The sequence below is a fragment of the Apium graveolens genome, chromosome 6, assembly GCF_009905375.1.
Source record: "Apium graveolens cultivar Ventura chromosome 6, ASM990537v1, whole genome shotgun sequence".
In the NCBI taxonomy this organism is placed as follows: Eukaryota; Viridiplantae; Streptophyta; class Magnoliopsida; order Apiales; family Apiaceae; genus Apium; species Apium graveolens.
In genome coordinates, this window is record NC_133652.1 from 69,488,720 (window position 1) to 69,505,473 (window position 16,754).

At 34.7% G+C, this 16,754-nt stretch overlaps 3 protein-coding genes across 3 annotated transcripts; 1 reads left to right on the forward strand and 2 right to left on the reverse strand.

The window, feature by feature from the left end:
* Window positions 1-3,534: 3,534 nt before the first annotated feature.
* LOC141663727 (GDSL esterase/lipase APG-like) lies at window positions 3,535-5,301 on the forward strand. Its single transcript, XM_074469523.1, has 5 exons — window positions 3,535-3,978; window positions 4,076-4,206; window positions 4,327-4,560; window positions 4,698-4,953; window positions 5,041-5,301. Exons 1-5 carry the CDS (start codon window positions 3,738-3,740, stop codon window positions 5,235-5,237), a joined length of 1,059 nt encoding a protein of 352 aa, XP_074325624.1. The 5' UTR covers window positions 3,535-3,737; the 3' UTR covers window positions 5,238-5,301.
* A 265-nt stretch (window positions 5,302-5,566) lies between these two features.
* LOC141664149 (polyadenylate-binding protein 6-like) lies at window positions 5,567-9,371 on the reverse strand. Its single transcript, XM_074470043.1, has 7 exons — window positions 8,872-9,371; window positions 7,939-8,248; window positions 7,176-7,435; window positions 6,790-7,086; window positions 6,393-6,700; window positions 6,240-6,302; window positions 5,567-5,970 (listed from the first exon to the last, which is right to left on the reverse strand). Exons 1-7 carry the CDS (start codon window positions 9,212-9,214, stop codon window positions 5,779-5,781), a joined length of 1,773 nt encoding a protein of 590 aa, XP_074326144.1. The 5' UTR covers window positions 9,215-9,371; the 3' UTR covers window positions 5,567-5,778.
* Window positions 9,372-10,193: 822 nt separating this feature from the next.
* On the reverse strand, window positions 10,194-14,400 carry LOC141667125 (protein CHUP1, chloroplastic). The gene is made up of 4 exons (XM_074473495.1): window positions 13,913-14,400; window positions 13,675-13,754; window positions 11,373-12,131; window positions 10,194-11,277 (listed from the first exon to the last, which is right to left on the reverse strand). Exons 1-4 carry the CDS (start codon window positions 14,055-14,057, stop codon window positions 10,360-10,362), a joined length of 1,902 nt encoding a protein of 633 aa, XP_074329596.1. The 5' UTR covers window positions 14,058-14,400; the 3' UTR covers window positions 10,194-10,359.
* Window positions 14,401-16,754: the final 2,354 nt, after the last annotated feature.

Genomic DNA, 16,754 nt, shown 5'->3' on the forward strand with positions numbered 1-16,754 from the left:
TGCCAGGATTTTGTTGACCAAATCAATCAAGTTAATGTAATCCTCATCTAAGAGCTTTGGCATCCCTTTGCATCAGCAACTGGGAGTATCATATCATTTTCGTCTTCATAACAAGTGGGGGGTTTCTAAAACATGGAATTTGAGCAATTTCGTAAAATGTAGAAAGCATTACTACTGCTGGAGACATTTGTGGACATCCACGGACCTGTCTCGGCCTTCTTCTCCGTGACCACCGTTAGCTAGCCATATGCAGAATACAGACATATGTGTGAATTTATGTTCTCTGTTCTGTCTATGAAAATTGAAAACATTATACAGAGTCTTTACTATTGTAAATATAGTATTCTTGAAAAAAAATTAATAATGTTGTCACACTCCAATTCTACATGATGGTCAACCTAGTACAAGGTGTAATTATTTTACCATCAACAAATCATCAATTTTGGGAGGTTTATCTGATTTTAAAATACGTTGGATATTATCAATTTGTTTCTCAGTCCTTCTCATATTGTACATTGGGGTCAAATGGTTTGGCATAGCCTCAATATTCCTAAATGTGCATTCACAACCTGGCTAGCACTGAAAAATAGGCTTCTCACGAAGAACAGAATGGTATCATTTGATATGAGTGTAGATGTAAGAGCAACTCCAAGAAACTCTCAATTCACCCTCCTAAGTTAAAATTTGAGAAGATTGAAATGAAAAATATCTCCAACACACTCCTAGTCCCTCCCCAGAAAATTAGGATCTTCAAACCTTTCCTCAATTGTGAGGAGCATATCTTCTCTCCTCAATTAATTTTTTATTAGTATATATTAATTTCAACGATATTCATAGCTGAGAGTTTACGCTGGGTTCAATAATTTGAAATACATGAGATTGGTTCGGTTGAAAATTATGTTAGTGCCTCGTACTCTCATCCAATGTGCTTAGTTTTTCAACAAGGTGAATAAACAATTTTAAGTTTATAAGAAATATATTAAAATTTTATTCATGTGCATTCTCTTTCTGGACAGTGATAAATATCACATTATGCAGAAGTGATGCAGAATTGCAGATAACAATTAGAAATTAGAACATTAAAAGTATGTATGGAATATAAAATAAATTACAATAAATAGAGATGAGTGTTTGAGGAGAATTGTTGGAGTTAAAATATATATAGGGATTTTAAATGACTAAGAGTTTATTTTATAATATTTTTTTTGAGGAGTGTTCTAAGTGACTCTTGGAGTTGCTCTAACATGTGTATTGTGTAAGATGGATGAGGGATCTTTTCCGTAACATGGATGGGGAATCTTTTTCGCACTTATATTCGCATTGTCCGTACTTCAAACTCACAAAGCAAGCATTACCCTTTAATTTTGCGGAAGACTGGACTCAATGCCAAAGGGGGGGACTTTTTACGAACAAGCAATCACGATAATCGTAGAGCTTCACAACTGCGATCCATCATCTTTCAAAGGAAAAGAATTTTAGAATTCACAACTCGGGGCCGGGGCATCCCACTTTTTCGGTGCTAAAGAATATCCGAAGGAATGTTAAGGAAAAGTTGTTCTCTTCTGATCATTTAAGAAATGGATCAGAAATGACCCAAACCTGTTGCTTTTAATTTAAACTTTGTGCTGAGATAGGACTTGCGTTAGCTATGTTTTTATTGTTTTTAGAGTAAATTAAGGAGTGTGACTAAGGGACACACCCATTTTTAAAATATTGGCCGGATTTTCAAACATTCCTTCGGATATTAATAATGCATTAATAATGAAGAAGTATGATAAAAGGACTTCAGTGCCTGAAGTTACCTTCTCCCTTTCAAAAACGTGTCTGCCGTCAAATTTGCACTAACGTCATTAATTTATCAAGGATAATTTGGGTAATTCACTAATATTTATCAAATAAAATATTTATTAATTAATTATATAAAAATTCAAACCAATTCATATTAATTAATTATTTAAAAGGATGAGTTGGAAACTGGACAACAAGCACCAGCTGCCGGAAATTTGAATTTCCAGAATCCGGCCGGTCAAATTTTCCGGCAGCCTCGTACGATGCCAAAACAGCTCGATTCACTTGGTTTTTTAGCTTGTTTTCACTCCAAATCACACCATTAGTACTCGATTAACAACAAATAACAACAACACACAGTCGTGTAATTTCTCAAGTCGAAATCAAAAAAAAATCCGATCAAATCGAGCAAGAATTCGGCCGCTAAAGAAGATGAGTGTGTGCGTCATCGTAATTGACCACGTGATATTCTGATCTACTCTTATCTTCATTACATACACATATTATATGCACAGGACTTGTTCACCACGCTTACCCACCACACCACATCAAACAAACTACTTTATATGATGTTAATTCAACTATTTGAATATAAATTCATCTGATTTTCCGTTCACCGGCAGTGCATGAACAAAACTCCTGAATTTCCGGCTAGGTCAATTTGATTTGTAAACAAACAACACACGTACAATATGAACACAACCACAATCTCCCCCCTTCCCCCTCTCCGATTAATAACCACCACTTGTCTTTCATCGAAACACCCCAATTCTCTACTTAACATGAACATCACAAATCCCCGAATTTCCAATCAAATCCTTTGCATGTATAGAACTGTGCCAACAGATAATTTTCATTTGTTTTATTTTTCTAAAAGTAGAAGTATTTTATCTTTATATCCCTTCAATTTACGTTTTTTTATTGAGTTAACGGTGTAAAATTAACAGACTTGATGGCGGAAACGTTTTTGAAAGGAGAAGGTAACTTCAATCCGGTCAATATTTTGAAAATACGTGTATACCTTAGCCACACCCCTGTAATTTACTCTTGTTTTTATGTCGCTAGTAGTGGTCTTCATGCATGTCCCAGTTTAGTTTGGTTTTAATGCCGGCTTTTATTGTTTCCAGATTGAGGAATGCCTATCTTAACAATGTAGTGCCGTTTCTTTTGGTATAAAAATATTGTACTTGGAAAAAAAAATTGAGCAAGGCTAAATTTTCTAAAAAATCTTTTTCAAATATTTTAACAATTTACGTGGCTAACACGTGAAGGGTTTTAATTTATGAATGCATATTTATGCCTGTATGCCCATAATATATGTAGGGAGCTTGCTATTTACATGTAATACATCAACATTTTTCAACAAATTTTAATTATTTATAAATTGTTACAACCAAAACAAGACGGTACTGTAATAAAGTTGCAAGAAGACTCCTTCTTAAACTTGATGTTTCATCTCCTTGTCAATTGTGGTCATTGTGTGATAAATTTGAAGATATAATTTTCCAAAAGAAGATAAAAGTTGTAGGAGCGAACATGGCAATAACTACTACAACCTACTAATCGGTAACTGATGAGATTTGCATGGCGTCGGCGAAATAGTTGAACAAGTTCCTCGTGACCGCCCCACCACCCCCAGTAATGTGACCAACATTGATTTTATCTTTCCAACCAACAAACTTTACATAATAGATACATGCATTATAAATTCATCCTACCCCTGTATGCATTACTTAAGTAATTTAGTAAGTGTTGATATTTAAACATCTGATTACAACCGTGCATGCATTAATATCTAGCTAGCTATTTAACCACATTTTTAGACTCAAGTAACTCATAACCCAGTCAACTATCTATGTCACCTTTACAGTAAGACAGTCTACTTAAGTCAATTGAGTTGTGTACTACATATGAAATAATCCTGTGTAGACAGATAATTAAGTTGAGAAATGGGAAAGCTTGTTTTGTTGATTGTAATTTGTGTGTGTGCTATTGTGAATGCTCAAAATGAAAGCACAACACTTGTTCCAGCAATCATAACCTTTGGGGATTCAGCTGTAGATGTTGGAAACAATGACTATCTACCTTTTACCATCTTCAAGGCTAATTATCCTCCTTACGGTAGGGATTTCGTTAAACATAAAGCTACTGGAAGGTTCTGCAATGGCAAATTAGCCACTGATATTACTGGTAAGTAGTACTAGTTGTTGTTGTTGTGTTTTTATGCTTAACGATGGCATGGAAGAAGTTCCAATTTACCTCTCAATTCTTATGTATGCCGATGCAGCTGAGACTCTTGGATTTACAACTTACCCACCAGCATATCTAAGCCCACAGGCATCCGGGAAGCATCTTCTTATTGGAGCCAACTTTGCTTCAGCTGCATCTGGCTATGATGAAAAAACAGCTCTCTTGAATGTACATTCATTTTTAATTTACCTTGTTTGAGTTCTAAAATTTATTTAATTATCAGGAAGCTCGTATTGATTTGATCATAGCAGTAAGTGGGATTAATAGTAGTAGTTGATTTGGTTGCAGCATGCTATATCATTGTCACAACAGTTGCAGTACTACAAACAATATCAAGCCAAAGTAGCAGCAGTAGCTGGAAGTAGTAAAGCAGCATCCATACTGAAGGAAGCCTTGTATCTAGCGAGCTTCGGAAGTAGTGATTTTCTTCAGAACTATTACATCAACCCCCTAATTAACAAAATCTACACTCCAGATCAATATGCTTCAAATCTCGTCCATATATATAAAGGCTTCATTAGGGTAAGTGCATTAACTTTTCTTATTCTCAATCAACATTGAAGAACTCTGTTAACTTGCTATCTTCTAAGTAGAAATTTGCCAGCGTAATTTTTATAATGATTTAGCATTACTTTTTTTCCATGCATGGTTTCTAATAGGACTTGCATGGCTTGGGCGCCAGGAGAATAGGAGTGACTTCTCTGCCACCACTTGGATGTCTTCCCTTAGCTAGAACTTTGTTCGGATTTCATGAGAAAGGGTGTGTATCTAAGATTAATAGTGTTTCAAAGGATTTTAATAAGAAGATTAAGGCAGCTACATCACAACTCCAGAAGCAGTTTCCTGACCTCAAAATTGCAGTCTTTGACATTTTTAAACCCCTCTATGATGTTATTTCTTCTCCATCAAAAAATGGTATGTACTCAGAAACTCCAGTTTAATTCAACAAGCTACTCTTTTGGTTCCAATCACATTTATTCATTTTCTCCACTTTATTGTCAGGTTTTCTGGTGGCGAATAGGGGTTGCTGTGGAATCGGTAAAGTGGAGACTACTACATTGTTGTGTAATCCCAAGTCCATAGGAACTTGCAAGAATGCGACTCAGTATGTGTTTTGGGATAGTGTGCATCCTTCTGAGGCTGCCAATCAAATTCTTGCTGATTCGTTGATTATCGAAGGCATCAACCTTATTGGATAATCTACTGATCAAACAAGCCCATCTACTCCATTTGTACAATATATACGCTAGTACTTTCTGTGGAGAGGATATTCAGATTAGGCAAATGATTGATGTGTATTGCTTGCTAATCACTTTCCTGATTAATAAAGGTGCTTTCACAACTAATCAAAAAAGTGCTTTTAAAACATAATGACTAAGATTTTTCTAAGAAAACGTTCTCTAGCAATTCTAATGATCATGTTAATTACTTGTAACGGTAAAGCCTAACATTCAACCCAGACGAGAGTGATAACAACCTTTCATACAATTAACAAGAAAAAATCAACAGCCTTTCAAACAGGGCCTGGTATCAAAATCAAATGCAATTAGCATAGCAGAATGTTAAAGGTATTGACACAAAAGTTTGTATATTACATTGCCAAGAAAACAGTACTAGCATATTAAGGGTAGAAATTTTAGGGGGAAGAAAATCTACAGCGTCTTCACAGTTGGATACGATTAGGGAAGAGAATGGACGTGGTAGTATGAGACAAGGACCGAGTCATATTTTGTGGCAAGGTCAGTAGTTCAAGCAGCGGACAAACTTGTCTGGCTTGGCACCACCATAGGTACCAGACTGAGAATAGGCATCCCTTACTTTAACAGCTTTTCCAACTTCAGCAACCAAGGATCGCTGTGAGAGCGACATCTTCTGAGTACCATACTTGTTCTTTTCCAGATGCATTGCACTTACTTTAGCAATAGGCCCGGGCTAGCATAAGAAGAATTAATGTGTCACAGAGAGTAATTAGGTGGTTAAGTAAAGGAAACTGATGAATGAATAAGAGTAGAATTAGCATGATACAAACATAAAAAACAGTAACCACATGTGAAACAATAATTGGAATGGTCGTAGATGCTGAAATAATAATTCATTGTCGAAGTGAATATATACTGTGATAATTTATGATAACAAGATTAAGTTAAATGAAGTTCTCAATAGCTCGAGCATCAGAAAGATACAACAGAAATAAAACATACATATTGGTGGTTACTTGAAACCTTTTTGGTAGTTGTCACCTCTTGAGATTGTCCCATTGGCATCTGCATTACATTTTAAAGGCAAGACATATAAGAGGCAGAACCTGGCATAAGATAACAAGCGAAGGAATATAAACACACGAGATCCCTTACATATGTGGTATAGCTTCCCTGGTAACTGCGTGCTTCAGTTCCCTGGTAACTGTGTGCTGCAAAGGTACATGTTGATGTAGCATACTGATTGGTGTTTTTCTGGCTTGAGTTCATGCGTGATGCAGAAACAGAATTTGAAATAAAGGGGGCACTGTAGCTGTATGCAAGGTTTGGAGAAGGGAAACCACTGTAGTTGGGAGTATAGAGAGATGGGGGAAGGAGTGCAAAACAATCTTGCCAATTCTTTCTGCGTTCTTCTCTAGACCGAGCAGCAGTCACATGGAGACATGTTCCTTCCACAATAGTTCCTTGAAAATAAACAAATTCAATTTAATAGATAAATAAAGCACATATTGAATAAGCATTGTCCAGAGAGTGTTAAGAATATAAAGAATACCATTTAGTGAATCCAGTGCCATCTTTGCTTCTTCCACAGTAGAGAAGTTTACAAAGCCGAATCCCTTGCTAAACCCATTGTAATGACACATCACTCTTGCTGAAGTCACCTTCCCGTAAGCACCAAAGATATGTTCTAATTTTCTGTCGTCGATGGATATGTTGAGATTCTTTACAAATAGATTTGAGGCCTTCAATTTCTGTGTGTGGTAGTTCAGCAACTCTTTGTTAGCATATACTAACTGATCTTTCCTTTCAGCTTTCCTCTGAGCCTTCCCTACATACAGCTTATTTGATCCTGTTCACAACAGAAAGAAGCATATTAGTTTTAAGTTTCATTGATGAGTCTGTAATGCATACAAAGATAAAAGTTGACAGTGTGCTTACCAATGACTGCACCATTCAGAGCCTCCATGGCCTTCTTAGCATCTTCATGTAAATTGAATCCAACAAACCCGAATCCTTTTGATACTCCAGCACTGTCCTTCATAATGACCACACTGGAGATGTTCCCATATTCTGAAAACCTTTCGCGAAGGACATCCTCTGTAACATCTTCACTAAGATACTTCACATATAGATTTGTAAAATTTGATTTTTCACATGTATTCTCCCTCTCACTCTTCTTTATAAACTTGGACACATATCTATACATAGACCAAATAATTAGATTGGACAAGATTTTTACTCCACCAAGAAACTATGACAAGCAGTTAAAAAGTTCAGGCTCCTTAGAAATGCCTCAAATATATACATCAATGTTGGCAACTTATGACACTAGACTTGACAGTATAAGAACTCTTTCAATTAAGTAGATAAGAAGCAATAACTTAGAGCACAGGTATGAAAGTTAATGATCATGTAGACATTTAGATTAGCAGACACCTAATATCAGTTTATAGTTTTTACTACAAAATGAAAGGAGGGGACCTGTATGGAACAAGTATGGTAGGGAAGTGTGAAACACGTAACGAAACATCAAAGAAGCAACTACAGTTGAAACTGAATACATACATGTAATGAGTAGGGTGAAATTACATGATGCAGTTGACCCTAATGTTACAGATGAAACATTACTAAATAACATAAGAAACAGTGCAAAAAATCAGAAAGAGTAAGCTGTGGGGGGGGGGGGGGGGGGGAGGCTTACAACTGCTTTCCCTCAAGAAAAGATTGATGCAGAGCAGCTATAGCAGAAAGGGCAGAGTCCTCAAAATCAAATTGCACGAATCCAAAGCCCTTACTTTTGCCATTTTCCTCAGCCACCTTGCAAGAAAGTATAGTTCCATATTTGGAGAAAATGGTGTGCAAGCGAGCATTGGTAATTGAAGAGTCAAGATTCTTGACATAGAGATTAGCAACACCATTCTTTCGTGCAAGAGGATCTCTCTGGCTCCACATTATCCTCATAGACTTTCCCTTCAACTTGTAGTAATTGAGGGCTTCCAGAGCTTCCGAAGCTGATCAGAACACACAAACGCGAAATGGACAATTCATCAATTCATCTTGTGCATACCACTAACACATTTTTTTTAAGAAAGTGGAATTATCATCTTCTTTAGTTCTTTATCAAATACTCCATAAATTTCAGATAAAATTAAATGAAGTACAAGAAGTTAATCAAATCTAAAATCAGCAAAATACTCTTCTATACCTGCTAATCTAACAAATTTGCGCAGTAGAATCAATTAAATTAGTCAACAAGAAAAAAACAGAGGAAATAATTACAATGATGGAACAGACAATGAAGACCTAGAAACACTCTTCAACGATACACTCTAATCTAGAGTAAATCAACCACTCTCTCTCTCTCTCTCAGAGACACAAACGCACGAATTCATACATACATATACAAAACTACAAACGTACAAATTCACAATTTGAACAAACTTTCCAATGAAACCCTAAATTCCCAACTAAGTAAATCAACTACAAGTATCCAGAAATGCAAACACAATATGCACAACATACATACAATTTCAATTTTCAACTCAAGGAACTCTAAATTACATCAAAAAGAAATTACATAACATACATATAGATATATTTACACACATGTATACAAAGAGAGATGGATAAGTACCATGGGGTGGATAGATGAAGTTGACGTAAGCATAACAGAGAGAATTAAAAGGATAGTCTCTGTTTCTACAGAGACGAACAGAGTTCAAAGGACCGACTCTACCAAACAGTCGCGTGAGATCCATCTGCGTCACCTCCGGGTCCAAATCGCCGACATAAAGCGACGCTGTCTTCGTTTCGTCCGGCAATGTTATCTCCGGAGGTAACGGTGGATGTGGTGGCGTCATCACCGTCGTCGGCGGAGACGCCGTGTTTGATGTCACCGGTAAAGTTATCGGCGGTGGTAGCGGTGGATGTGGCGGTAGCTTCACCGTCCATGTCGGTGATGATGATGGCGACGACATTTCTAGAGACACAAAACGAGAGAGAGGGAGAGAGAGAGAGAGAGAGAGAGAGAGAAATGTGAGTTGTGATCGTACTGAAGATGTGTACTCGATGGAGAGCTGTGTGTATAGTTGTATATAAAGTGATGAATGAAGGTGGGAAGGAGAGTTTGTTACAACTGTCAGAGCTGTGTATCGAGTGTGTACGCGCGTGAGTAGAGTCCAGTTTATACTCGCTTTCTTTAATTTTTGGCGGGATTTTAAGATGTAAGAACGACGTCGTTAGACTGTGAAGATACCACTGGTTCTCGGCGCGTTTGTACAAGCGAATGGAGAAATCTGTGTTCATTCTGTACAAACGAAATCAGAATATCCATTTTTCATTTTAAAAAATGAATTTCTTGGGCGATAAGTAAGTATCATTTTCGATGCATTGGAATAAAATGAAGAGCGTGTTAATAATTTTTACTACTTGTGTTGGATCATTTTGCAGGGCCTAAAACGAGTGTCACAGATTCACAGTGATAGTGCCTAGTAGTGCACCTTTTCTACGACCTAGTCTCAAATTTTAATATAATTAGAAATAATGTAGCTTTCTCTATTATGCTAAAAATAGTGTCAATGACTGGTATGTGCATCTACTCTGCCATTTTTGTATTGTAACTTGCGGTCGATGTTTTGAAAAATGTTAAGCCGAATTAGATGATTAGGTGATGATTTCTATGCTGATTATTAGAAAACCGGTTTCAATTCATCAAAATTTATGTTTGTTTCATCTTATGCAAATTAATTTTTTTTACAATTTCTACGACTTCTTAATAAATGATAATAGTGGTAGTTATATAGCGGCAAGAAATTTTACTGGGATAGTACAATACAAATATATGTATAATATCGTATGCAAATTTATTATTTCTACAATTTCTTCAACTTCTTAATAAATGGTAAAAATGGTAGTTATGTGACCGGCTAGAAATTTAGCTAGGATAGTCCAAATCCATGTAACAATGCCTTTCATGCCAAAAAACTGTTCTTGCAGAGCACATTATTCATTATTCATCTTGGACAAAGGGTAAACAAGGCTATAATAGATATACCTACTTCTATAATATAAACACTTAATATCTACTATAATTTTGAATTTTTCTAAGGCGGGTAAAGTTCTCTTATAGGGAACTAAAGGATGCTGATTTCCTGCGAGGTCTCGGCGTCTTACCCTGTGTGTCCATTAAAGCTCCAGCATATTTCAGCAAATTGTTTTTGTCATCCTTTTCTAGCTCTTGACTTGTTTGATGTGAACTGGAGACATCTGAGGAGAAAACGGAGTTTTCATAGGCAGACGAGGATCCTACATCAGTACTATTCTCAATCCTTAATTCTTGGAGATAGGGAGGTCTATGGCAATCCCAAGTAGATCTGGATGTACTCTCCAGAGAGAGTCTTGATGAACCGCCTAGAGAATATCTGAATGAACTAAGAGATGAAGTTCTTGATCTGCTAATCTTCCCATCAGTTTCCGTTGGAACTTTGTAATTATATTCTACAAAATCAGTAGAATCATGCCCTACGACATCTTCAACAGATGCAGGTAGTTCCTGAGATGAACCTATGCTATGATTATGACCGTGTCCACGTAAAAGCTTAATAAGTCCTGCGAATATTTTTCTTCTGCTTGATCTGTTGTTTTTGGTGGTAGTAGTAAAAGAATGATCAACGGAACTATCATCCAAGTAACCAGGGTCTGAAACATATGAATCCCGAGAAGATGGTGAATGGTCCAAATCAATTTCTGTGCCATTGATTCCCCTTCCATCAAGACCTTCTTTATCTGCGTATTCAAGTATGAGCTGCTTGGCTTTTTCCTCGGACTTGGGACTTAAAGTTCTACTGAGATCCCTAGCAGCTGTTTGACCCTGGCTAGGCTGATAATTTCTTAGCTCATACCGTAAACAAGCATTTATCCATCGCAAATAGACTAGCTCTTCAACATCAGCACATCGATCTTCTTGGAGTTGCTCGATTTCCTTGGTTAAATCTTCATTCTGTTTTCTCAAATGCTGGATTTCTGCCTTCAATGTTCCTACCTGCAAGAAAACATACCAAACTTAAAATGCTATAAAATAACATATATGAACAAGGAACAAATGTTGATACTGGAGGGTAAAAATTCAAAAGTTACTTCTTCATTATCTTGAACAAGATTGACTCGATATTGAGGATCCAAACTCTGATTTTCTAGCTGCATATTGTAGTTAGACTTCCTCAACTCCTCTATCTTCTCCTCCATAACCTTTATCTTTTGAAGCATTGAGTGTACGTCAGCATTGCTCTTTGCAGTCACTGGCTTCTGCTCCTGCATCTTGGTGACTCTTTGTTTAAGAGATAAAATCTGTTCCTTGTTCTGTTCAGCTTCAGACCTAAGTTTCCTCGTAAGCAGCTTTATTTGTGCTTTTGCAGCTTCAAGATCTGCCACAACTTTTCTGTAATTCGTGACTTGGGCTTCTAGTTGCTTATTTTCAGCCTGCAATGACTCTATCTTGAGAGTAAAAAGCTTCGCCTCAGTATTACTTATTTTTAGACGATTACGGAGCTCCATGACAGCGCTTTCTTGTTCTTTAAGACCATAGTACTCTAGCAGTTTATCCTCAAGGGCACTCTCCCTTATTTTAAGAGTGTTAACAAGGTTCCTTAGGTTCTTTATCTCTTTTTCTTGTTCATCCACATTGACAACATTATATCCCGTTGGTGATTCTGTAGCTGAAATTAGTGGTTCTACTTCTACATGTTTATCGGGAATCCTGACTTTTGTTGCAGAAATATCAAATTCTTTTAGAATCTCGTCAAACTCTGGCAAAAGAATCCCCTCTTTCTCTTCAGTAGATTTACCACTTGGAGAGAGGCCACTAGGGGAATTGTCTGCAGGAAGATCTGAGTCCTCCTGTAAGTGACATGATAAGGTTGTCAGCTCACAAAAATCCAAAGCTCAACACTTACATCAATTCATTAATTTCTATTTGGAGAAGTGACAATTTACGCTAAAACTGTATTAAGTTTTACTCGTGGTTTGAACGATTACATCCCAAACATATTATCAATTAATTCATTACAATAAAATGCACTGAAAATTTTCCTCCTCTGCATGAATCTTTTATAGTGCTAACATTAAATGAATAGGCAACATGCACACAAAAATTTGGCTACATAATGCTATAAATCATAGTTTGGTAGTTCTAAAATTTAACTAATACAGATTAATTTGATTTAACGTACAGTATTGCCATGAACAGGGTGCGAGATGGCAGACCTGATGAGTAACAAGGGTGCAACATGGCATTCCCTGGAAAACATTAGTCTAACCTTTTTTTAAAAAACTGTTAATTCTTCTACAATAATTAAATGCCAGCGCAAACGTAGGTTGCCTTAATCTAACCTCTTGTTTTCAGCGCCCCAGGCGAGAGAAGATGAAGAAGAAGAGTAGTATCAATAGAATACAAGTAGGGATTAAAACTTTTTTTGTCCCGGCAATAAATACATATTGTCTGCTCAAAAAGTTACATGTATTATTTGGCTCTCCCTCGACCATTTTGAAAGTTACAGGTACAAAGTGGAGAAACAAGTATCCAAAATACTTCAGTTGAATGACAAAATTCTCAAGTAAAAAGAAATACAAAGGAATTTGTAATAAGTTGATTATTGACTGTTTGACTTACCTTGCAGAAAGGTAATTGTTAATTGTGTATCATTGGGACGAATGAAAGTGGAGGGAATGGAAAGACATTTGAAGTTTTGAACTATATTATGGGTAAATGTACAAAATTTTCATTCATTACTCCAGTTTAATACTTACAACCTCAGTAGAAATCAAATACCCCAAATCTCATACCACTTCTCTTCTTAAATCTCAACATAGAAAAATTGCATTAGCTCTTTTTTTAAGAAAAATCTTCCCTCCTGCCTCCATTATTTTCTCTTTAACCAAACACCACATAAATGAATTTTTTAACCTAAGTTACATATGTTTGGATTCTATTACTAATGTATGATTGATAATTTATCCAACATAAAACAAATGTCAAAATAAAATACTAGTAGTTACCTGCCTTGAGGTTAAGGTTTTTTTTTGGTTAAACCAAATTACAAGCTTAACTTCACTAAAAGATAAAATAAAATAAAATAAAATAAAAACTTACAAAGTTGAGACTAGTCCAAGAAAATAATATAATAAGCACGCCCTTTGGCTTCCTACCTTTCAAATTACAGCCTATGAGTCAGATGAAAGTAATACGGTGTGAACTTGTAATTGATCAATTCATTATACTGTAATGTTAAATACATTAACAGATCATTAAACATTTAGCTGAAGACTAAATTGGTCATAGAAACTATCAGATCAGATGTGTCTCACATATTCACAAATAGAAACAAGTACTGTCTCATAACTAAATGAAAACGGCAGCATCAAAGCAATCAAATAATCTTACATGTTTACTTGGCCCTAGAGAATTAGCATCACTTTCTCTCTGTCCATCTACTTCCATTTCAAACTCCGCTGGTCTATAATCTTAATTAAAACATCATAAGACCATGTATTATCAACATATACTTAACAGATCACAATAGTTAACGGATCAAAACACGGAAAGAAAAATAATAAAAAATAACATATATGTAAAGACTGATTCGGACATATGTAAAAAATGTTGTCAAAAGATCAAATACCTGAGCTAGTTGAAGGCGGGGATTGAGAGGGTTTAATTAAATTTTTCCTAAACCTGGAGAAAAGAAAGCCACCAAGTGAGAAAACTATAGTCACCCCAAATTTGAGCAGCACGGGATGTATATAATCTCTCTTCTCCTTAATCATATCTCTAAACCTATGATTATACACTTAATCAACCTCTTAATCCTGCCAATACATATGTGTATATGTGTTTATAAACTAAAGGATATTTGATCATAGTCTGCAATCTGATGATGATGATTTAAACAGGAAAAGACAAATCAAATGACCCATCTGAGTAGAAGAAAGGATTAATAAAACCCCATAAACTGTCTTTTTGATTTGAGGAGACTAAAGAGGGAGAAATGAAGAGTTTATAAAATGTTGGTGTACGAAATGAGCATCCGTGTAATAAACTTAACCGGAAAGAGGGGGCAGACAAGTGTTACATTGCCAAGTCATTTGTTCTGGTTGGGCTATGAATTTTGTCTCATGTCGTGGTCGTGTTTAATTAAATAAACGGGTTAGGTATGTATCTGTACCAAGGTCTCCTCTTAATAAGAACCATTACTGTTTTCCCCTAATTAAGAACTACTGTCCTCAAAATCTTCGACTTTATCGAATAATTTTTTATTTATTTTTTGTAAATCACGAGATTGATCCAAATTCTATTAATCCTTATATATGTTTGTTCACGTGTATATTGAAAATAAATAGGGATCCCAAATAACTATTATATATGAAACTGAAATTTTAACCAAATTTAAAATATATAAATATATATTAACTTATAAATTACTAATAAAATAAAAATATTAAAAATATAATTTCAAATATTAAAATGCATCCGATTTTTTTTCGATTAATCCCCGATTTTTTAAATTAATCCTAATTAGAGATATGTTAATACTATAATTTTTAATAATTTGGGAAAACAATTAGTAAAACCCCTACTAAAACATTAAGGGGGCGTTTGGTTCATGGGGGGAAACGGAATGGAATTGAGAAAGGAAAATTAGGAGAAAAAAAAGTAATGACCCAGAATTGTTGTACGTGTTTGGTTTAAATCCGGAAACGGAATGAAAATTTACATGATTATATTTATTTTTGATTTTTTTTAATATTAAGCAATCTCAATATTGTCAAAATATATTTATATTACAACAATATAATATATTAGCATTATAACAAACCAACATATTTAAATTTTTAATAGAACCATTAATTTTTTTAATAAATTAACATATAAATTTATATCAGAATTATTTTTAATTTATAAAAACTAAATTATAAATCATTTTTAAAATTTTAAATTAATTTTACATACCAATCTATTCTTTGGGTCCAAAATTTAAATTATAATTGAAATAAGAAAATCAAAAGGGAGAAAGGGAAAAAGGTAGTTCAAATACTAGGTGGGGAATGGAATTTGAGGATTTGGGGTAAACCTATCACTAAAAATGGGAAAGAGAATGATTGTTTTTACTAAACAAACATCAACAAAGTGAATGGGTCTAATTTTTTCCATTTCCCTTTGTTGAATACATCATATCAAACGCCCCGTAATTAACTAACCTTTCCCCGAAAAGAATACTCACTTTTATTATAGAACCGACCTACATAATCATTCAAAATTATCTGAGTTTAACCGAAACAAAAGTCTAGCTCGCAAGTTTTGACTCAGTTGGTTAAAGAGGGGATAATTATACTCTTAGGTCAAAGGTTCGAATTCCACAATAGAAGAATTTATAATTATACGTACCGAGTTAATTATGCCTGCTAAGTTAAAGGTTGATCGCTTGAACGCGATTTACACTCAAAATTCCCCAAAATTCCCCTAATAAGGCCAACTCCAGAGTGGCCTAAAGTTCCAAATTTGGACCGATTTCGGTCCAAATTCACACAACAGTGGCCTAAATCTCGGTCCAAACTTGGATCGATGAATAGTGCCGGCCTAAATTTAGGCCGACACTATTCATTGGTCCAAATTTGGATCGAGATTAAAATAATAATTTTTAATGTATTTCTTTTAGTTTATTACATAAAATTTTGATTTCGGGTATTTATAAATGCAATTAACCGATATTAGGATACTATTATTATTTATTTTTGTAATAATTTAAATTAAAAAATATTTAAACGTAATTAAATAAATATCATTGCATTTCTTGAATTCAAATTACGATACATTCAAACATTAAAATTAGAAATAAGGAGGCTAATATTGCGCTTCGAGATACACTAATTGAGTATTTATGGGAAGAATATACTAATTTTGAGAATTAGTATTAGTTAACGATGTTTTAAAATTTAATTAATATTTGTACTTTTCATATTTGAATGTAATGTTTTATTAACGGTTTTATTATAAAAATTATAACTAAATGTGTTTACTATTTTTCATATATATTTGAAGTTTAATTAGAATTCTATTATTCATTTATTAATAATTTTAAAATAAAACAAGTAATTAATAATAATAATAATAATAATAAAATATAAAAATAATATCTTACATCATACAAAAATAATATATTTATTATTATAATATCTTAAAATAATTAAATAAATATTTTGAGATTTGGACCGAAATTTAGACCAAACTATTGGAGTTGGAGAGGGGTTCAGTCCAAATTTTGACCGAGATTCGGTCCAAATTTGGACCAAACTCTAGGAGTTGCTTTTAGGTACTCGTGGCAGCAGCCTAGCAGGGAGGCTTGTCAAAGTAGTTGAGTAATAACCAAGAAAAAAAACTTGCGAATGTACGTAGTAGCATAAGTAGCCACATGCACAGGTTGCTTCAAGCATTAAAACGCTGTCTTTTGACAGATAAGAAACTAT

What these genes read in the sequence shown, in the direction of transcription:
- LOC141663727 (XM_074469523.1), top strand. Translation starts at nt 3,738, where the DNA reads ATGGGAAAGCTTGTTTTGTTGATTGTAATTTGTGTGTGTGCTATTGTG. An exon ending in AAAAAACAGCTCTCTTGAAT is followed by an intron (nt 4,207 to 4,326) that starts GTACATTCATTT and finishes ATTTGGTTGCAG; the next exon opens with CATGCTATATCATTGTCACA. An exon ending in TATATAAAGGCTTCATTAGG is followed by an intron (nt 4,561 to 4,697) that starts GTAAGTGCATTA and finishes GGTTTCTAATAG; the next exon opens with GACTTGCATGGCTTGGGCGC.
- LOC141664149 (XM_074470043.1), bottom strand. Translation starts at nt 9,214, where the DNA reads ATGTCGTCGCCATCATCATCACCGACATGGACGGTGAAGCTACCGCCA. An exon ending in TTTCTTGAGGGAAAGCAGTT is followed by an intron (nt 7,436 to 7,938) that starts GTAAGCCTCCCC and finishes GTCTATGTATAG; the next exon opens with ATATGTGTCCAAGTTTATAA. An exon ending in AGGGAAGCTATACCACATAT is followed by an intron (nt 6,303 to 6,392) that starts GTAAGGGATCTC and finishes AATGTAATGCAG; the next exon opens with ATGCCAATGGGACAATCTCA.
- LOC141667125 (XM_074473495.1), bottom strand. Translation starts at nt 14,057, where the DNA reads ATGATTAAGGAGAAGAGAGATTATATACATCCCGTGCTGCTCAAATTT. An exon ending in CCCGCCTTCAACTAGCTCAG is followed by an intron (nt 13,755 to 13,912) that starts GTATTTGATCTT and finishes GTTTTAATTAAG; the next exon opens with ATTATAGACCAGCGGAGTTT. An exon ending in CTCTAGGGCCAAGTAAACAT is followed by an intron (nt 12,132 to 13,674) that starts GTAAGATTATTT and finishes TGTCACTTACAG; the next exon opens with GAGGACTCAGATCTTCCTGC.